This window comes from Stomoxys calcitrans, chromosome 2 (assembly GCF_963082655.1).
Source record: "Stomoxys calcitrans chromosome 2, idStoCalc2.1, whole genome shotgun sequence".
NCBI classification, from domain to species: Eukaryota; Metazoa; Arthropoda; class Insecta; order Diptera; family Muscidae; genus Stomoxys; species Stomoxys calcitrans.
Window position 1 is genome coordinate 95,995,061 of NC_081553.1, and position 23,438 is coordinate 96,018,498.

Genomic DNA, 23,438 nt, shown 5'->3' on the forward strand with positions numbered 1-23,438 from the left:
TTTTGTTTTTTGAACTATCGAGGACAAACAATCTACACATTTTGAAACATTCTAACTAAATTTGCTTTTAATCATCAATCGGCAATCAGCTGTTTAATGAGTAAAGCTACGCACAATATTGGCGGTCACGAGTAAACTTAATATTCAGTATACGCCGCTATTTTGATTTTGATACCTATGAAATGATAACAGCTGCTTTAAATAGATGTATTCTACACCGCAGACTGTACATGGTGCAGGAAACGCAACATTTTTTAACTCTCTGTAGGCAACACTATTACAAGCGAAAATTACACCCAGTGGTGGGGTTAAATTTTTTTGGACACACACGAACACAGAATTCCCCTGTCCCCATGTTTTGATACATATTACGAATTCTCGTCCAAAATACGCAATAAGGGGCCGCATAGACATAAAGTTATTTTGTATTTAAATATTAAATCTGTGCACCCAGTTCCGCAATAAAAAGGTCTTGAAACTTTGGATAAGGGCGAGGATCCGCCCCGAAAAGTGAAGTACACTATTTACACCTTGGGTTTTGACCTGAATTCTGTGATAATTTCGTGAAAATCGAAACCGTGTTGAGTCTTTATGTAACATAATAACAAAAAAAATATGAAACAAATCAATTCTTTGTCACAATATAATAAACAAGTAAAAGCGTGCTAAGTTCATTCGGGTCTAATCTTGGGTACCCACCGCCATGGATTCAACTAAAAATTTATCCTTATTAACTGAGTTTGTAATTGAATTACTTAGGGGCCTATATCGGTACTTAGGAACATATGTCACCACATCGACCAATTCGGATAAAACTTGACATGGATGTTGAAAGTCAAAACATAAGTCTTTGTACCGAATTTCAGCCAAATCGGATGAAAATTGAGGCTTCAAGGGGCACAAGAAGACAAATCCGGTGATCGGTATATAGGAGGACTATATCTGTTTGTAGACCGATTCGGATCATACTTGGAATGGATGTTGAGTCATAAGTCAAGTCTATGTTCCAAACTTTAGGCAAAATCGGATGAAAATTGATGCTTATAGGGGCTCGAGAACTCAAATCGGGGGATAGGATTATATGTGGACTATATCTAAATCTGAACTGGTAAAGCCCATTTGCAATCCCCAACGACCATCATCAATATTAAGGTTCATTTCGGACCGGGGCTATATCTGTTTGTAGACTGATTCGGATCATACTTGACATGGATGTTGAAAATCATAAGCCAAGTCTATGTTTCAAACTTAAGCCAAAATCAGACAAAAATTTCTGCTTCCAGGGGCTCAAAAAGTCAAATCGGGAAATCGGTTTATATGGGAGCTACATCAAGTTATAGATCGTTTTGGACTATACTTGGCACATTTTTTGGAAGTCATGAGAAATTTCAGCCAAATCGGACAAAAATTGCGGCTTGTAAGGGCTCAGGAAGGCAAATCGGGAGATCGGTTTATATGGGAGCTATATCAGGTTACAAACCGATTTGGGTCGTACTTGGCACAGTTGTTGGAAGTCATAACAGAACACTACATTCAAAATTACAGCCAAATAGGACACAAATTGCGGCTTCTGGGGCTCAAGAAGTAAAATCGGGAGATCGGTTTATATGGGAGCTATATTAGGTTAAAGATCTATTTGGACCGCACTTGGCACAATTGTTGGAAGTCATAATGGAAGACTACATGCAAAATTTCAGCCAAATCGGACAAAAATTGGGGCTTGTAAGGGCTCAAGAAGTCAAATCGGAAGATCGGTTTAATTTGGAGCTTTATATAAATCTGAAGCGATATGGCTCATTTGCAATCCCCAACGACCTACATCAGTATTTAGTATCTGTGCAAAATTTCAAGCTGCTAGCTTTACGCGTTTGACCGGTATCGTGGTTTAAACAGACCAACGGACGAACATGGCAAGATCGACTCACAACGTCGAGATATTAAAGAATGTACATGATTTGTGGGGTCTTCGACGAATATTTTAAAGTGTTACAAACGGAATCAAAATATTTCGATGTTTTGGAAACGGTATGACTATATGAATATACCCCCTATCCTATAGTTGTGGCTATAAAAATTGTAGTAATAAGTAAAAAAAATTTTTAAATAAAAAACATATTCTTTAAAAAGTTGAAAAATTAGGCAACCCTATTAAAAAAAAAAAAAAAAAAAAAACATTTTAAACATTTGTCTATTATTCGAACCATCAATATAACTTCCAACAGATGCACTAAATCATGTGCTACCATGGTAGTAGTGTAATTGTCGTAGACAAAAAATCTGCCATTACACGAACACGAACAGCTAATAGACAGGGTTGTCGAGCTGGGTAATGGGATATTTGTATCATAGGGGCGTTTTCGCAATAAAAACGATACAAATGTAACGGACGACCCTTGAAGCCATCACACCTAATATGGCTGAAAAACGAAAGACGAAACGCGTCTCATAGTGGTTGGTGTGTGTTGCGATCTCTGGCTTTCCTTTTCCATTTGCAAAGGAAATCTCCGATCATTGAGCTTGTCTCAAAAGAGAAACAAACACAAATTTTGAAATTTAATGATATTTGCCCTAACAGGCAAAAAACTTGAAAATGAGAAAAACATTTTAAAATTAGCACAAACATTTTTTCAATGTGTTTACGGTCAATTTTTAATATATTCCAACAAGAAAGAACATTTTAAAAGAGCAGTTTATCAAATAAATAAAACTGGGATTTGTTTCTACAATTGGTACAATGGCCATTTCCTAAATAAAGTATCATTGTTTGCGAAACAGGACTAGATTAGTAACATAAACATGATTGCATTTGTAAGGCCTATCACATGATGGTTGTCTAAGAACTTTTACATATTACCTGTCAAAGTAGGAGGCTGGTCAAAAGAATGGCCAAGACGATTAGTTGATCAACTTAGGAGTATATCCTGTAAAGACTAAAAGCCACTGCTGGCGTCTTTTTCTAACGCCGAAAAGTACAAAGCCTTGGTAATGGTTACCAACTATTTCTTAGCGATTTCTCTGTTAAAGTTTATGTGAAATAAATGAAATTTCCAAACTCACATAGTTTTGTTATAGCAGCAACAACATCATTAAGTGACCTTCCTTTACGTCCTTAAACTGATCAACTAATCTTCTCGCTCCTTCTCTCATTGACCATGCTCCTACTTAGCGCAGATAATTCACGTAAATTTGCTCAATCGGCTTATGATTAGACCTGCAAATGAAGTAATGTTTGTGTTCCTAAACTAGCCCTGTTTAGTAAACAATGATACAATATTTAGGCCAAAGGCGCTCTACGCAGACCCAGGATGGCTTAAGAGCAAACAAATGGTGGCCGTTTTACATAACCTCACAAATGCTATGTAGATATACTGCTTAAATCTACATGGCTATGTAGATATACTGCTATTGTAAAGATGAACAAAGAATTGAGAGACAAAATAAGCAATTTGTGGCAGAATGGTGATTGAATAGGAAATAATTAAACAAGATGTATCACAGATCTCCTCTAGATATGAGCAAACTACTTTTAAAGAGGAGAGAGTGACAAAGAGTGGCCACAAAACATGTTTAAGTAAACAGAACCGCTGGCTCTCTTTTGATGATTGATGTGAAAGATTGGATAACTAGCTTGGTCCTCAACAAAAATCTTTGTGCAAAAATTCAATAACTGTCGATTGTACTCGGATACGCAGGGATATCATGTCACGGGCGCAAGGATCAAATTATTTTGACATCTGCGAACAACTTTTAAGGAAAATCTACAAATTGCAAATTTTGCCTATGAACTTTCCACTAAGAAACAGGAACAAACATCTCACATATCAATCAGTGCAGTGCAGTCCGATTCAAGTTTAAGCTCAATGATAAGGGGCCTCCTTTTTAGTTCAGACTCGGCTATAAAAAGAGAGCCCCTTATCATTGAGCTCAAACTTGAATCGGGCAGCACTCATTGATATGTGAGAAGTTTGCCCCTGTACCTTAATGGAATGTTCATGGGCAAAATTTGCAATTTGCACTTTGCAAACGGCTGTTATTTAAAAATCCCTTACGATTTGTAATAAAGTGAATGGTCCGGCCTTTGATACCAGGAGCAGACAGGAGGTATTAGTTGTTACTTTTGTATCGGAAAATATAAGCGGAAGAATAAGCGACTAGGACCTGCTGGATGACCACAGCTTTGTTGATCATCTTTATATTAGCTTCAGCCTTGGAGGAAAAATTGCAAAAGTGATCCCTCGGCTAAACAGAAAAAAGGCGAATTGGGATAAATTTCGGCACACATTCTGCACGTCTATCCCTTCTAGACTAGAAAATGAAGTGGAAACTGTGGAGGTTATCGACATAGTGGTCAAGCGGATCACTAAGGCCTTGAATGACTCGCTTTTGTCAGCCAAACCAAGAGGCAAACAGCGACCGCCATGGTGAACCCCAGAGCTGCTTGGTCTAAGGAAGAACTGCAGAAAACTCTTCAACAGGGCGAAAGCCACAAGAGCACCACACGATTCGAACATCTATAAGGCTGAGCTAAGAAAATATAAGGGCGAGCTGAGAAAGGCTCAGATCAAATCCTGGGTGGAATTTGCAGCTCCGTGGAGGATACATCTCAGGCCTCAGGGCTAAGGAAGATCCTATCCTTGAAACCACTACGGTGAGATATATATTTCCTGAGGAACTCTCAAACGGATAATGTGGTGCCCGAAGAGGTGTTACTAATATGCACTTGTCGGCGGTTGTTGAAGAAATTGAGTTTGAGTCGAAAATCCTCGAGCGATAAAAAGTTTCGACTCCAGGTCCTGATGATGTATCACCGATTGAATTACAGGTTGTGTCCGACAGACTGACACCTTGGCTTACTGAGATATACTCTGCTTGTATCAACATGTTGTATATACCTGTGGAATGGAGGGACGCAAAGGTAATTTTCATTCCGAAAGCAAGAAAACCCTACCATACGAAAGCGAAATATTTTCGCCCTTTTAGTCTGTCATCCTTTATGCTGAAGACTCTTAAGAGGTTGATAGAAACATATCTTAGGGCAAAGATCCCTGGATATCACCTGTTTCGGCAGTAGCATGCATATAGTAAAGGCAAATCCACTGAAACAGCCCTTCACGACATAGTCGGCTACATAGAGGCTTCTCTCGCTGTCAAGGAATATACAATGAAAGCATTTCTTGCCAATGAAGTTGCTTTGAATAATGTAAAACCGATGTCAATCATGAGCTAGAGACTCTAGGCATCAACACAGCCGTAAGAAATTTTATTGATAACTTACTTACTAAAGGATAACCTACGGCAAGCTTAGGATCTGTAGACTCAAGGAGGTGTACTATCTCCTCTACTTTGGAATATGACCATTGGCCATTAACAATTTGTTATTGTCTCTGAAAGAAAAAGGTGCTAAGGTGGTCGCGTATGGCTTATATATAGCTGCTATACAGATTAAAATCTTATTTTATGAGATCAGAAGGTCAGGTTTATATAAAAAGAATACGAAATCATCAAAATTTTTTTGGAAAATGTTTCTATGCTCAAGTTATCTGCACAATTATAAATACCTAAGCTTTCGGGTATAAATGGGTGAATAACAGGGTATTTACCCAATTTACCGGGAAAATACCTATTGGGTATTTATCCATCGCCCATCTCTACAAATTGCCTGATTCGATTTTTGATCAAAAGCACTGTACCACTATTCTTGATAGAACCCATTGGATAGTTCCAATGGGTTCTATCAGGTATCCCTGGTAATAGAAGCTACGTAGACTTCTATAGGGATAGTTCCAAACTAGCCCACCAGATGGGCTTTGGGGTGTACTCTGAAGAACTACGACTGCTCACATCGAGAAGGTTGCCCGACCACTGTAGTGCGTATCAAGCGGAGATCCTTGTAATTAAAGAAGTGGTGGAATGGCTAAGATATAATGTCTGAATGAAAATTGTCATAAGTATTTTCTCAGACAGCTAGGCAGCTATCAAATCCCTCTTAACGAGATGGCTGAACAGTTCAAAATTCACCTGCTCTGTGTGTCGTGAATGTGAAGACTCCAAAACTATGTGGCCCTTCTAGACTTGAAGGGGTCTACCGCTCTTCTTTCGCTGGGTAGAATCGACGTCTCAGTCATTGTGTCCGTCAAGACAGGTCAATATGCTGACAGACTGAAGTTTGTCAGAAACGACTTTTGCCAAAGCTGTAAGGACGTCGAGGAAGAAAAGACAGTCAGCAGGAGTTCCACTTTTGTTTTTCATTTCTTTGCGAACTTGTCTGCTTTAGCCGATCGTTGTTTTAAGCGATCTGGATGGTTCAACGGTAGCAACTAGAAGGCAACTTCCATCTCCTGTTCCTGTGGTAACACAATGGACGGACATTTTTAAACGGGTCTGATAGCAGACTGCCACTTAAATCTTGCCTAACCTAAACTAGGGTAATTTAAATTTTTTATCATCTGAAAACATAATAAAATGTTTGCTGTTTTAGCAAACAAATGCTGCTGTCTTATTTGTAGCAATTTTTCTGTTATTTCAGTAAACATTTTTGCTGTTTTTACTAACAAATTTCTCTGAGTGCAATTTAGAATTTCTTTCGAGATATTGTCAAACCTCAAAGAATAGCATAGTAAAGAATAGCGTTGTATAAAACGAGGTACTTCTAGCTTACTTTGCTTTAAAATGAAATAAAAGACTAGTTAAACTCACTTCATTACTTTGTGAGAGTTCGTTGAAATGATTTTAAGACCACATAAAAGAAGGCGTAAACAGACAAAATTAAATTTTCATAGAAATTTTTGTCTAAATTCAATTTTTATAAATATTTGATTATAATAGAAAACTGACATAACTTCTTATAACTTTTTTTAAAATTAAAGTTTTATTTGATTTTTAGGCGCGTTACATGGTCACTGTTTAGCTATTGAATTACAAAAACTTTTGTTAAAAATATCAACAAATGAATCAAACGATCTACCTTACCATTCAAATCAGTCATCAAAGAAAAGCCAGAAGGTTTTCTAACTTTAATTTGTTTTGTTGATAAACATTCTTTAAATTATTGCTCATATCTGGAAAAGATCTGTGGTATATCTTTCGTATCTAATCAGTTATCTGCCACAAATTGTTCTCCATAATAGCAGCTATACTCTCTCAATTCATAGTTTATTCTAACAATAGGCGAATGTCACCCTAACGAATAAGGCTACATTGTTATGAAATAACTTGTTTGCTCTCAAGCCATCCTGAGTCTGAGGGGTGCGTCTTCGGCCTAAACATTGTATCATTGTTTGCTAAACAGGACTAGATTAGAAACACAAACATTACTTCATTTGTCGGTCTAATCATAAGCCGATTGAGCAAATTTACATGAATTATCTGCGCTAAGTAGAGAGATGGTCAGTGCGAGAAGGAGCGAGAAGATTAGTTGATCAGTTTAAGTACAAAAGGGAAGTTTATCTGAGGATGTTGGTGTTCTAAAAGAACTATGCGTATTTTAAAATTGCAATTTATTCAGATGGCGTTTTAAAAAAATTCCCTTCGGAAAGGTATGTTACAACATACCGACATTCCTTGCACATTTCACCGTTTGAAAAAGACGCCAGCATTTGCTTTAAATCTTTAGAGGATATATTCCTAAGCTTATAAACTAATCGTCTAGCACATTCCGTTGACCAGCCTCCTGCTTAGACTCATAGTGTGTCTTGTTCAACCATCTTGTTATAGGCCCTGCAAATTAAATCATGTTTATGTTACTAATCTAGTCCTGTTTCGCAGACAATGATACGAGTACAATATTTAGGCCACAGGCGCATTGAAAATTACTCATGGACCAACTGTGGATACAGATCTCAAATTTGTTCATTTAAAAAGCCGCTATTTTGTATGCCTTCCTAGTTGCGAATTATACAATGGACAAGTCGAAGATAGATGAATGAACCATGAAATTTGTATCAATAATAACTTTTGGTAATAGAATATGAGTCCGATAATTTCATCAAAATTTAGAGCCATTCGATGTCCAATACTCCCCAGAAAGACCGTATGAAGGCTATTATGAAAAATATACGAATCTGACAACCAAACTTACCGCCAAAGGGGTTGCCTACTTATATCCGAACTTTTGGGCAAGTATCTAGGGGCCACAAAAAAAAACTACTCAAAAAGAAATAGTGATAATACCCACCACCATAGGAAGGGGTTGTACTAATCTAATAATTCTGTTTATAACACTTAGAAATATTGATTTGAATCCCATAAAGTACGAGGGCTGCTATATAAGTTTCTGGCCTAGGTAATACCAGGTGCAATTTGATATTCTAGTCATTTTCATAATCATACTCAGAACGTTTTGACATATGACTAACATTTGTGTATGGAATTAACTCGCGAACATTTGCGGCCATTTTCCACAATCATCATGTAACATACCGTGGGAAAGAGGCATACTTGAGCATTTCTTCTACCATCATACATTCGTAGGGATGGGCGATGGGTAAATACCCAAAAGGTATTTGCCCGGTAAATTGGGTAAATACCCTGGTATTTACCCATTTATACCCAATAGCTGGGCATTTATAATTTCGCTGATATCTTGGATATAAAAACATTTTCCAAACAATTTTTGGTGATTTTAAATTCTTTGTGTATAAACCTGATCTTCTGATCTCATCGTACGGATATTAGTTATATATAGCCGCTATATAGACCGATCTCCAGACTTAAAGTCTATGAGGCAACTATATCCAAATATAGTCCAATCTGAACTCACTGTGCCAAATTTCATTGAAATTGGATGAAAAATTACCAATTTATTGCCTCAAGACTTTAAGTCTGGAGATCGATCTATATAGTGGCTATATATAAATAAAATCCATTTTATGAGATTAGAAGATCAGGTTTATATACATAGAATACGAAATCATCAAAAAAAACGTTTTTATACCCAAGATATCTGCAAAATTATAAATACCCAAAAAAGGTATTTATTGGGTATTTACCCAATGGGGGCTATATCTGTTTATAGGCCGAATCAGACATGGATGTTGAAATTCATAACACAAGTATTTGGTCCAAATTTTAGCCAAATCGGATGAAAATTTAGGGGCTCAAAAAGTCAAATCGGGGGATCGGTTTGTATGGGGGCTATATCCAAGTCTGAACCGATATGGCCCCATGACCTACATCAATAAAAAGTTTCTGTGCTTTACGCGTTCGACCGCTTTCGTGATTTCGACAGACGGACGGACGGACATGGCTAGATTGACTCGGAAAGTCGAGACGCTCCAGAATATAGAGGGTGATTTTTTTGCTATTATCTTTTTGTCAACACTGGTTTAAACAGCTCGCACACGTTTCGAGTTTTGTTGTCAAACATCTTCAGTTTGGTCTATAATTTAGCCACAAAACGTCCTACAAACGTACAACGTTTGCAATTTATTGAATTTTATTATCAAAATGCGTGCTCTGTTAAGAAAGTTCATCCCTCTGTTCAGAGTCGAAGCTCATTTTTGGCTCAATAGGTATGTAAATAAGTAGAATTGTTAATTTTGGAGTGAAGATCAGCCAGAAGCATTGCAAGAGCTACCAATTCATCCAGAAAAAGGCACAGTTTGGTGCGGTTTATGAGCTGGTGGCATCATTGGACCGTACTTCTTCAAAGATGATATTCAACTTTTGTTTGTCCAAAATGCAAGAGATTGTCTTGCTTGGCATGTGCTTTCAACAAGACGGTGCCACATGCCACACAGCACGCGTAACAATAGACTTATTGAGAGGCGAGTTTGGTGAACATTTTATTTCATGTTCGGGACCGGTCAATTGGCCCCCTTGATCGTGCAATTTAACGACTTAAGACTATTTTTTGTGGGGCTTTGTTAAAGTCCATGTCTATACAGACAAGGCCGCTTTAATTGGCGAATTGGAAGACAACATTGAAGCATTTATTCGTGAGATACCAGCCAAAATGTTGGAAAAGATATGACAAAATTGGACTAAGCGGATGGACCATTCTAGGCGCAGTCACGCTCAGCATTTGCATGAAATAATCTTCAAAAATTAAATTATATGGACAGTACTATCGATTGAAATAAAGATTTCAACAGAAAGGTTCAGAGGAGTACCAAAACGTACTGTTTCAAATTCGGATGAAAATGCTCCTTTTATAGGCTCTATACACTATGTTAGGAGATCGGCCTGTATAGCAGCTATATTCGAATATGGTCCGATCTAAACGATATTCAACAAAAAGGTGTAGAGGTTTATCAAAACTCACTGTGCCAAATTTCATCGAAATTGGATGAAAAATGCTCCTCTTAAGAGCTCAATACTCTATATCGAAAGATCGGTCTGTATGGTCCAATCTGGACTATTTTCAACAAATAGGTGGATGGGTCTTCCAGAACGCGCTGTGTCAAATTTGATCGAAAAATGCTCCTTTTATAGGCTCAATACACTTTATCAGGAGATCGGTTATATGGCAGCCATATTCAAATATGGTCCGATTTCATCGAAATTCGGGTAATAAATGGATCTTCGATGGTCTCAGTAAATAAGAAATGCAATACACGAATGTCTTGATTCCCAAGTTTAGGGTAGATTTAAGTGGCAATCTGCCATCAGACTCACGTAGACGTTTTCGTCCATTGTGATACCATAGGAACAGAAGAAGGAAGATGCATTCTAGTTCCTACCGTTGAACCATGCAGATCGCTTTAAAAAGCCCAATAACTTGCGAATGTTCACATCCGCTAAATCAGACAGGTTCTCAAAGTAATGAGAAACTAAAGTGGAATTCTTTCTGATTGCTAGTGCGAGATACACACACAGAAGGTGTTCTATAGTCTCTTCCTCTTCGATGTCCCTACAGCTTCTGCAAAAGTCGTTCCTGGCAACCTTCAGTCTGTCAGATGTTTTCCGATTAGACAGTGACCAGTCATGACGAACACAATGACTGAGACGTCTGTTATAACCAATGACAGCAAAGCAGTAGACCTCTTCAAGTCTAGATTAGGAATGCTATCATTCGTTGTCCTTCGGGCTTGCTCCTGTAAACATAGCATACAGGTCGCTAGAGGCATACCCACAGATTACAGTATCCCTGGAATGTGTAGGATAGTTCCTAGTCTCGCAAGCTCGTCCGCTTTACAATCCCCAGGGATATCTCTGTGGCCCGGCACCCAGAACAGGTGAATTTTGCACAGTTCAGCCATCTCTTTGAATAATCTGCGACAGTCGAGGACGGTTTTTGTGTTCAGAAATACATTCAGGGATTTAATGGCTGTCTGGTTGTCTGAAAAGATATTTATGCCAGTCATCGTAATGACATTATATCTTAGCCATTCCACCACTTCCTTGATTGCAAGGATCTCTTCTTGATACACACTGTAGTGGTCGGGTAACCTTTTCGATATGACCAGTTTTAGATCTTAACAGTACACCCTAAAGCCCACCTGGTCGTTTAGTTTGGAACCATCCGTATAGAAATCTATGTTCCATCTGTTACCAGCCATATCGTAGCTCCAATCGGTTCCATCAGGAAGAGTGGTAAAGTACTCTTTTGTCAAAAAGCGGCTCAGGTAGGGTGTAATCCACACAGCCTGGAACATCGGATATTGTATCAAGGATAACACAATCCCCCCTAACCTAACGGCAGTGGTCGCTGCAATTTGGGTAGCCACAGTGTCCAGAGGCATAAGATGTAGCATTAAATTCAGTGCATCAGATGGTGTCGTCCTCAGTGCGGCTGTGATGCACAAACAAGCCATCCTTTGGATCCGGTTAAGTATTGAGCAGTAGGTGGACTTTTGAAGCGCCATCCACCAGACCACAACACCATATAGCATTATAGGTCTGACAACTGCAGTGTATACCCAATGCATGACAAGAGGTCTAAGCCCCCAATTTTTGCCAATGGCTCTCTTGCAGGTGTATAGGGCAAGAGTGGCCTTTCTTGCCCTTTCCAAAATGTTGGATTTCAAGTTTAATTTCCTGTCCAGCAACACACCCAGATATATTGCGCTTCCAGTAAATGGAACATTCTCTCCACCCAAGGAGACAGGTTCCACAGGATTGTCTAACACCAGTTTCAAAATATTTTAAGAAAACATTTTTTTTTGGAAAAAACATTTTAATTTGTGGCGAAGCGCACCGCGCCGGCTAGTTTTCTACAAATTCGAAAATATGGCGCATGCAAATTAACAAAAGCCTCTTCTGAATCCAAATATTTCTAAATAAAACTCAAGTATTGATTATTGTATAGTGGATAAATAAAGAATAAACTCATTAAACGAATTAAAACAAAATATTCCAAATATAATTACATTTTCTTACCAGTATAATTATCCTCGCCCAATACTTGTTGTTGTGGTTCACCACCCATCTGCCCTACAAAAAAAAAAAGGAAAAAGCTGAAAATCAGTATCAACACATTAAGGGGTTGGAAAACATTCAAGGTATTTATGAAAGTCCATTGTAAATGGAAACAGATACGGATGGCTACATTTACTCGCTCACTCACTATCAGATTACGGACATATGAAACAATTACTTTTCAATCAAAACATATCAAAATATAATGTTCAACTTATTTTCCCATCTCAAGAGGCAGTGTGGAATGATGTTTGCCCAAAAACTTATGGTTTTCTTTTGTTTCTACGCTCTGTTGAATGAATTAAGGAATGGGGTTGGAATCCATTGCTACTAACTTCAAACTGATGAAATGTTGAAAAGTATCTCAGTAGGGCAAACATGAGCAAAAAATTAAATGGTACAACGATTTTACTAAATACAATACTTATTTGAAATTTGAAAAAAAGTAAATAACTTAAATATGCAGAAAAGCATTGTAGCTTTTTATCATATCAGATCATTAAGTGAACTCGTAGTACATTCAACAAATTTGTGTAATGTTATTGTAAGCAAACAACATGGCGGATGTGTGTTTTTCCGTTTTTTTCGTGTTGTTTTGCTCGACTATTGTTTCGTGTTGTTTTGCTCGAATATTGTTGAGCTATCTATCTTGTTGTTGATAAGGGTTTGATATATACATTAGTTCGCAAATATCAAGGGAATGTTTAACAAATTCCGAAATTATGTTTTGTTGCAACTGAAGTACTTTTCGAGTTGAAATGAATGTTCGTTTTATTACAAATGTAAACAGTGTGTTTAGTTAGAAATTATATTCTGCAAGAGGAAATGACGCTCCGATGATAATTTTGGAGAATCTACTTTAGTCTTTTAGCTTAAAAGACTTTCGGGATTAGAGAACAAAAGCAAATATTTTTCACCGAAATTGCTTAATTGTTTTTCAAAATGTTCCCCATTTAGATCTTTACACTTTTGCATGCGTTTGAACCAATCAATAGTCGAAACACTTTGGCCACTCGGATTGAGGTATCTCCAAAACATGCATTCTGAATACAACAACCGCTTCTTCAGGTGTCGAAAAACGGTGACCTCTCATTTTATTTTTTACGTACAGGAATAAAAAGTCAGGACTATACGGCAAAGACTCATTAAATCGATGTTTTGAGTGCTCAATATAGCAGTTGTTTGAGCCGATGTGTGAGAGCTCGCATTGTCGTGGTGAAGAGTGATCCGTCTTTGGCGGTTGGTTTTCCTGATTGCTTGGAAGACAACTGGCAAACAAATGGTTGTGTACCACTCAGAATTGAATGTTCTGCGTTGTTCTAGTGGTGCGATTGCGACATGTTCAGTCATGTAAGATCTACGCAAATTCGTTTTCAACCTTTATAAAGGTTCTAGTTACTGTACGTAAGGTTCGTTTCCAATCCTAAATAGACGGCCACCTATCGTTGGTAAAAGCAACTAAAAGAAACTCATTGTGGGTACTCTACTTTAATTGGCTATGAAAGAACACTTGTCGCATTAGACGAACTTAGAATAGATTTTCAAGCGACTCTAACTTCTGCGTTTACGCCCTTTCGACTCAAAACCATGGAACGTATTGTGGAAACCATGATAAAGAGTAGGACAACAGCGAACTGCTCAAATATAAACAGCATACCTATGTCAAGGGTCGGTGGAGACGGCCCTGCACGAAGTTGTGCATAAAATAGAAGAAACCTTCGATGCCAAAACGTTTTTCCCTCCTAATGCTGGTAACATTTGTGAGGTGCTATGCCATGTAAAACTTATCTCCAAAGAGGTGTCGGCACTCCGTTCGGACTCGGCTATAAAAATGAGGCCCCTTATCATTCAGCTTAAACATAAATCGGACTGCACTCATTGATATGTGAGAATTTTGCCCCTGTTCCTTAGTGGAATGTTCATGGGCAAAATTTGCATTTTTGCAAAACGTACACCCTAGCGGTATGCATTGACATCGAGGGGACGTTTAACAATGTTCGGACCGACACACTGATCCAATCCTTAAACCAGTACCGGATGGACCCGGTCCTTAGAGACTGGATAAACCATATGCCAAGGAACAGGTAGATAACTTGTGTGTCCCACGGCATAAATATAAGGGAGAAAGTGGCACAAGGCACGCCTCTGGGACCATTTTATCGACACTCTTATCGGTAACCACCATAAATGACCTATTACGAATGCTGACTGAGGAGGGATTTGAACCCCTCTGCTAAGCAGACGATGTTATAATGCTTCTAAGGGGTAAGGATCCGTACGAGTTATGCAGAAGGGCCGAAAATGTCTTGAAATATGGCATATGACTGGGCTAGACCCAGAGGTCTCAATGTTAACCCAGAAAAGACTGAAATATGCCTGTTCAAGAGGAAGCCGAAGTTTGGCCAATTTGAAGCACGAAACGATTTTGATATCTGACAAGGTCAAATACTTAGGTGTGATCTTGGAGAGGAAACTGAATTGGAAGTGTCACATTCGGGAGCGTACTGAGAAGGCTCACAGATGTTGGACACTATGTACCTCGAAATGGGGCCTGAATCCGAGGATAGTCCACTGGCTCTACAGGAGCCTGATTAGAACAATACTTACATACGCCACAGTAGTTTGGTGGACTGCTATGGAGAAAAAGTACAACATAAGGACCATACAACAGGTTCAAGGAACATGTTATCTTGGCATAAGCGGAGCGATGAGGACCACTCCCACCAGGGAACTGGAGACTATTCTAGATATCCGACCTATTGACATACAGATTAAGTGTGAGGCAGCCACTGAGACTTAAGGCGATGGGAGAATGGTTTGAGGATGGGAGTAGCTCATACTATCGCGGTATAATCAAGGTGACGATAGGAAACCTGGAAGGAAGGGAAGAGGTTTCCGATTGGATTCTTGAGATGAATCTTGGATTGACGGAACCCTAGTATTGCTATCTGGAAGATCATATTAAACGGATGGATCAAAGCTAGAGGACAGAGTGGGCCTGGGGGTCTACATTGAGAACCCAGGGACTGAGATCTGTAATAGACTGTCTGACAATAATATGGTCCTTCAGGCGGAGATCCGGGCGATCACGGAATGTGTGAAGTGGTGTGGTGCTAACTCGAGGACGTCGAGTGTGAACATCTTTACGGACAGTAAAATTGGCATAAGAACAATAACAAGCAGGACGGTTAGGTCACGAACAGTCTTGCAGTGTAAGAAGGAGATTCATGCTTTATCCGAGAATGGCAAAATCCGCATCGTTTGGGTACCGGGCCATAACGGAATAAGATGTAATGAAAGGACAGATGATTAGGCGGTGAAGGCCGGAGGACTGCTGTCAATAAACCTGGTTAACCCGAAGCCTTTCGAGTCGACGCAGTCCGAGCTGAGGGCGTGGGCGACAAAGGCGCCTGCAACGCAGGGGAACAGCAAATGGTTGGTAGGACGGCGAAAATCCTATAGGGAGATCCAGATCGTGAGAAGACGAGGCTATTACTGAAAGGTAGTAAGAAGGAGGTCAGTATGGCTATTGGTATCATAACGGGACACATAGGACTACGAGCTCACTTATGTAAAATCGGTGCAGCAAGTGATAGCATTACTACTACTATACAATCGGAAACCTCTTTTAATCCATCCGGGTTTACCGATAATACTTTTTGAGCCTCCAGAGAGCGCAATTATTATCCGATTAGGCTGAAATTTTGCATGAAATGTTTTTTTTTTTACTTCCAAAACCTATGCTAAGTATGGTCTAAGTCGGTTCATAGCTTGATATAGCTCCCATTTAAACCGATCTCGAATTTTTAATTTTTGAGTCTCTAGAGGGCACAATTCTTAACCGATATCGTTGAAATTTTGTAAAACGGCATCTTCTTTTACCTTAAAATCGGCCCATAACCTGACATATCTCTCATATAAACCGATCTCCTGATATTACTTCTTGATCCCCTATAGGGTGCAATTCCTAACCGATACGGCTGAATGACTTCTACTATGGTCTCCATCCAAACCATGTATGGTCGGTCCATAAACTGGTACACCTTCAATAGTATAGCAAATTTTTATCCTTTATCCTTTGTTTCTCTATAAAGAAATACTGGGCAAAAATCTTGACAAATACGATCCATGGTAGAGGGTATATAAGATCTGCTGGAATGATTACTGATTCTCTGTCGATAGTTTCAAAGGCTGCAGTTGCTACTTCGGGTGGCCGACCCATGATATTGCCATTCGCTTCTGCATCTCGTATAATCTCCTCCAGCAGGATTTGTAAGAGATCACACCATAACCTAATTACCTGTATGAAACCACGATTAATATTGAATGGTTCGGAAAGATTCTTTCCTATTCTTAATGAGGAACGTCAATTAGTAAGCATCATCATTCAGAGTCTTATTAATTTCGGCGGTGGTTTTCCCCTCCTAATGGTGGCAACATTTGTGAGGTACTATGCCATGTAAAACTTCTCTCCAAAGAGGTGTCGCACTGCGGCACGCCGTTCGGACTCGGCTATAAAAAGGAGGCCCCCTATCATCGAGCTTAAACTTCAATCGGGTTGCACTCATTGATATGTGAGAAGTTTGCTCCTATTCCTTAGTGGAATGTTCATGGGCAAATTTGCATTTACCTACACACATGGCTTGAAATACCTTTGAACGTCTAGGGCTGTCGAAAGCGGCTTTGTAGATGGTAGTTGATCTACCCCTCTTGTCTTCCGCAGATCGCGCAGACGAGCTGGTGCATATGTCGTTTCAGTATGTTGCTTCTGGTCGCATTGATGGGGCCAATTATCTCACCTACTTTAGGTTTTTACCTTTCACAGTATACTCGAGTGTATCTTGTATGCGATGGGGAGGAGACTTATTCCTCTGTAGTTGGCACATTCCGTTTTGTCTCCTTTCTTGTGTACGGGACATAGTATGCTGAGGTTCCAGTCATCGTTCTTCTAGCCATAACGCACAGACGCCCTGATGCATACGCCTTATCAGTTTGTCGCCTCTGGTCTCTGGAAATAGTAGCGGGCAACCCATCGGCTCCTTCTGCCTTATTGCTCTTCAGTCGTATCACTGCTACTTGGACCACATTCTGACTATGAAGCAAACATTCTATAGCATCCTCAGGAATTTGTTCTGCGATATACTCTTCGCCGCTATTGTCGGACACTAGCACCTGGGGAAAAATTTCTGTATCACACAATCTGTATCAGTTACCAGATTTCCCACTTTGTTAGCTGATATTCATTCATTCATTCATCCACCGTTTTGATCCCCGCACAGATCTATGTGTGAATGTACTGTACGGATTTATAGTGTACAGGTGGCATTCTGCCTAAAGCTAGAATCTTCCATAACACAGAGGCCTTGAATGCGAATATTGAAATAATTTAATTTCAAACTGCCTACTAATTTCGATTAAAATATTTTTGTACCACTGTGCAATATGACCTTCATATTCCTTTAACTACCTGAGATGTTTAGCATTTAAATTCTTAACTCCATATCCTTTGTGGTATTTTTGTGGTTGCAATTGCTACGGTGGCACAGTTACGCCCTTATTATGAAGTGCCTTTTGAGAGACTTTAAATTTATCAATAAAGAATGGCAGCAAAGGTTCGGCCGGCGGGTCGTTACATGAATGAGATGATTTAAGTAGAAAAGGACATCGTTTGTTTGCTTTTCGGTGGTGGTTATGGTGTTTATGCTTTGGGAGTGGTTAGGCCAGAGCGAGATGGCCTAACAAAATGGAGTTTATTTTCGGGCAATGAAGTGCATGAATGATGGCGGCAAAAGGATCCCTTAAATACAAGGACCATTTGCGAAATTAGCACAGTGCAAATTTGGCATTCACCACCAAAGGATCTAGCACAGAGCTGAGCATCAAGACAATATGAGTGATTTTAGCATTGAATATATTTTAAATAGAGCTGGTGAAAAATATGATGGTACCAATGGATCGTTAGGAGTGGTTAGACGACAGCTTCCTCAGCAGCGTTATCATCCTTGTATACTGCCTTTCAATGGACATGAACAGAAATTGGAATTGTTGCAACGCTTGCAGCGACAACAACAACAGCAACAGCAGCAGCATCTTGAACAGCAACATGATCAGCTACAACAGTTGCAAGGCAATCAGCAGGCAACATTTATGGATCAAATACCAGTTTTAGATTGGTTACAATATACCCGCTATCATCCTCCCAAATTACAAAGTAGGTTTTGCAGAGGCTCCAAAATGAAAGCTCACCAAGTAATTAACACTCTTGTTTTCTATTTTTAAAGGAACTTTACGCCAAGGACCTGCCAAACGTACCCCCGGTCGCCTGCCCCGCATACCCTTTACCCCCACTCAATTGCAAGCTTTGGAAAGCGCCTACAAAGCTTCGAATTATTTGAGTGCCGAAGATGCCAACAAACTTGCCGACTCATTGGATTTAACCAATACTCGCGTCAAGATATGGTTTCAAAATCGCCGAGCCCGTGAGCGACGGGATCGTAGAGAAAAGGATGAATCCTATGATTCTACTCTATCATCGAATGCCTCCAGCCCTGAACCTGATGATGTTATTGATATTGTGTAAATGAAGTGTTTTTCGTGTTTTGTTGTTGTGATAGTTTTTTTTTCTTGTAAATATGTAAAAATTTTGCAATGTATATAAAATAATTTAATTAGTTTTTCGTAGGTTGTCATGTTATAAAATGTAAAAAGAGAAATTGTACTCCAATCAATAAGGCCTTCCACAAATAATTGTTATCAAAATAAATATTTTTAAATATCTAACACAAAATCTTCGCATTTGGATTGAAATTTTTACATTTTTATCCCTCCACCATAGGATAAGGGCATTCTAATTTCGGCATTTCGTTTGTAACTCCTCGAAATATGCGTCTAAGACCCCATTTAGTATATATATTCTGGATCGTCATGACATTTTAAGTCGATCTAGTCATGTCCCTCCGTCTGTCTGTCGAAAGCACGCGAACTTTCGAAGGAGCAAAGCTAGCAGCTTGAAATTTTACACAAATACTTTTTATTAGAGTAGGTCGGTTGGAATTGTAAATGGGCCAAATCGACCTATGTTTTGATATAACTGCCATATAAACCGAACTTGGTTCTTGACTTCTTGAGCCTCTAGAGGGCGCAACTCTTATCCGATTTGGCTGAAATTTTGCACGTGGTGTTTTGGGATCAGTTCCAATCGACGCGTACGGTCCATATCCATATATATTTATACATATTTTAAAATAGTCATTCAGAACTTGACAAATTCGATCGATGGTGGAGGAACTATGTTGAATGTGAATTTTGTAATGAATTATGAGTCAGAATTTCTTCTAAGTAGAATTATTTTTAATAATTACGTGTAACACATTGAACAACAAATTTTGCAAAGAATGATCACTTTCGTCGAATATGCTATCAATTTAACAAGTTCCTATAATATCATAAACCAACCTGAGAATCGTGACATAAAAACCTATCATGAACCCAAACATAAACCTCAAATTCGTATTTTCCCAGCCACTATGGGACGCGTTTCGTCTTTGGTTAGAAGACTTTTCAATCAAATTAGGTGTGATGGCTTCAAGGGCCGTACGTTGGCATGTTGCATTTGTACCGTATTTATTGCGAAAACGCCTATATGATACAATACCACATTAACCACGCTCGACAGCCATGTCTGTTAGCTGTACTTTTTCCAATGCTTGTATTTTCGTGTAATGACAGATTTTTTTTTCTGCAACAATTACACTACTTCCATGGCATGTACATGATTCTGTGCATCCGTTGGAAGTTGCATTGATGGCTTCGAACGTTGGACAATGGCAACGGCTCTCGCTGTTGCTCCGTGTGCCCAGGTTCGAAACCCGGCCGGGCTCTGTCGATTTTTTTTCATTTTGAAGATTTTTTTTGTTTGTTAGGGCGAAGATAATTAAATTAAAAATTTGGTTAGAAGACTTTTCAACCATATTAGGTGTGATGACTTCAAGGGCCCTACGTAACTACGTTGCTATGTTGCATTTGCATAGTATTTATTGCGAATTTTGTTGTGTTCTCTTTATTTTTTGTTTGGCTGATGGTTTTTTATTTGGAAGTAATCGATATCCATTTAAAGTCGTTAAAAGATGTTTGTGTTTTTCTTAAAAAATTAATTTTTATCATTTAGTTTTATGTGAGAGCTCTGAAGATGCAGAAGTATGTATTTTTTCATCCATGAAGACAGGATTTTTTATGAAACTTATTACAATGTTTAGGATCAAGAAATTCCTTCAAAATTCCATACGAATTTTATAAGACGTTATTTCCGAATTCGGGGAGAATTTGATACGACACGTTGGAAAATACATACATCCGAGTTCATTTCAGAATTCGGTTGGAAATCTGTACGACAGCTCTAATTTTCCTTCTCACAATTTATACCAGAATTCTGTGCGAAGTGACGACAAAAATATCAGATTTCCTTCCGCAATTTCGTTTCGAAATCGTGTCAACCACACCATATATTTTTCGTTAAGAATTTGGACAGACTTCGGATTCGAATTCGGATGAATTGGACGACTTTTGCTCAGACTTCTGACCGAATTCTGAACGTTTGGTATTGGGGAGTAGAGTATGAATGCAATATTAAAATTTGGGTTCAAGTACCTGAGTACGAGTCCCAAAATGAAAAGTGGACCGTTCGGGAGAATATGGGACTCAGGTACCTAGGGAGCCCCCCAAGTCCAAAACCAACCCAAATAGGTATATTGGACGATGATATCAACATGGGACTCAAATGAAAAGTATTCGAAATTAGATTGCGAGTATGACATTTAGAATGAGGTCCAAGTAATGGGGGACTGCCCCAATTCCCTAAAATTCTCCCAAAATGGCCGATCATGCTAATATGGGGATCGCATGTATGGTAGTTAGTAGTAGATTACGAATATTAAATTAAAATTTGTGTCCAAGTATCTAGGGGGCGATCTACCCCTTAAATCACCCCAAAAAGATTAACTGACCGATCATGACAATGTGGGGATAATGAGATATATATTTTTAGGTAAAGACCGAACCTAACATTCAAATTTGAACACAAGTGCCAGAAGGAGATGAATCACAATCCCGGCCTCACAAATTATTTTGTGAAGAAGAAGCAGTTGGAAATAACATATATTTCGCGTGGTTTTAATCAAGGCGCAGTGAAGCGGGCCGGATGTAGCTAATCTATTTTATGAAAACAATTTAAAACGAGCTAAGTTCGACCGGGTCGAATCTTGGAAACCAACCTCCATTGATTCTGCTAGAAATTTACACAAAATAAATTTACTGTGTTGTGATGGTTAACTTTTTTACGACTTTCTCCTAACAATGTATAAGTTTTACATTGTTAGAAGAAAGTCCCTGAGAAAGAAAACCGGTGGTTTTCGAAATATTGGATTTTTCAATAATAAAACAATTTTCAAACACAATATCATCAGTGTTTTAACAATTGTTTTCATGACCTCGAGCCGAACAAACCAAAAAGTACAAAATAAATTTAGTTGAAGGACATAATTTTACTCTATGCACCGAATTACTGCCAAACCAGGCAATAATTAAAGCTTATAATCGAGAGATCGGATTTGTACCGTACTTCGCACAGTTTTTGGAAGTCGTAACAGAATACTTCATGCAGAAAATTAACAAAATCGAACAAAAAATGCGGCTTGTAAGGGCTCAAGAATTCAAATCGGGAGATCGATTTATACGGGAGCTATAACTAAATCTGAACCGATATGGGCCATTTGCAACCACCAACGATCGACATCAATAAGAAATATTTGTGGAAAATCTTAAGCGTATATGATTACTCGTTCGACCGCTATCGCAATTTTCACAGGCGGACGGACGAACATGGCTTGATCGAGTCAGATCGTCAAAACGATTAAGAATATATGTACTTTATAGAACCTCAGATCAGTATGACTAGGTATTACAAATCGAATGACTAGATGGGTATACCCCCATCCTATGGTGATGGATATAATATAAGTGTTGCGCTTTGTTTGTTCCAAGTAAACTCAAAAGCAACTGAAGCGATTTTCACGCAATTTTCAGAGATAGTAGAGTTTCAGAGAGATTAGATTACTTCTTATTACTTTAGATTATTGGGGATTGCGTAATTTTGAAAGGTATTTGGGAGCAGACCCCGAATCTGACATCAACATTCGGGACCAACTGTCTAGGGACCAGTCCACCCCCATAACAACCCCCAAATAGGACGTTTTTGCTCACCATGACAATTTGGGTCTTAAAGAGAGTGGAGCTCCATATTGATAGTTTTTAGGGTCCATATTCCAAACCGGACTTATTTGCTGACTTTTGCATTAAGGGGTTTAAATGAAAGGTATTTGAGATAAGAAAACGAAATTGATATCCAATTTTGTGGCCAATGGCAATATGGGGTTCAAATAAATGATATTTGAGAGAAGAGCACTATTCAAATTGCAAAATTTGGCCATGAACATTCCACTACGGAACAGGGGCAAACTTCTCACACATCAAGGAGTGCCGTCCGATTCAAGTTTAAGCTCAATGATAAGGGGCCTCCATTTTATAGTCGAGTCCGAATGGTGTTTAGCAGTGCGACACTCTTTTGGCGAGAAGTTTTTACATGGCATAGTACCTCACAAATGTTGCCAGCATAAGGAGGGGAAAACAACCGCAGCACTATGCTGATATTTTTTCAGGGCCAATTGTCTGGGGCCAGCTCAGCCCCGGGGCTCAAATAAAGTTAAAAGCCTTCATTAGGATCATTTAAGTTTGAACGTTAGATGTATTCCATCATGATAATATCGGGCTCAAATAAAGCATTTTAACTTTATTTGAGCCCGATATTATCATGATGGAATACATCTAACATTCAAACTTAAATGATCCTAAACCCTCCGAGCGAATTCATAGACCAATCATATGGGATACAAAAGTCATATGGGATACAGATAGGGTCATTTATATTGTTATACTGTTAGTAAGCGATATACATTTACTATGTTCTTAGCATGGTATTCACTAAAAGCTCTTTAATTGTCGAAAAAAAATATTCAAAGGCTAATTTT

At 38.8% G+C, this 23,438-nt stretch overlaps 1 protein-coding gene across 1 annotated transcript; it reads left to right on the top strand.

Moving 5' to 3' along the window:
• Nucleotides 1–18,246: 18,246 nt before the first annotated feature.
• Nucleotides 18,247–18,937, top strand: LOC106095768 (homeobox protein Hox-B1a). The gene is made up of 3 exons (XM_059361540.1): nt 18,247–18,324; nt 18,418–18,568; nt 18,639–18,937. Exons 1-3 carry the CDS (start codon nt 18,247–18,249, stop codon nt 18,935–18,937), a joined length of 528 nt encoding a protein of 175 aa, XP_059217523.1.
• Nucleotides 18,938–23,438: the final 4,501 nt, after the last annotated feature.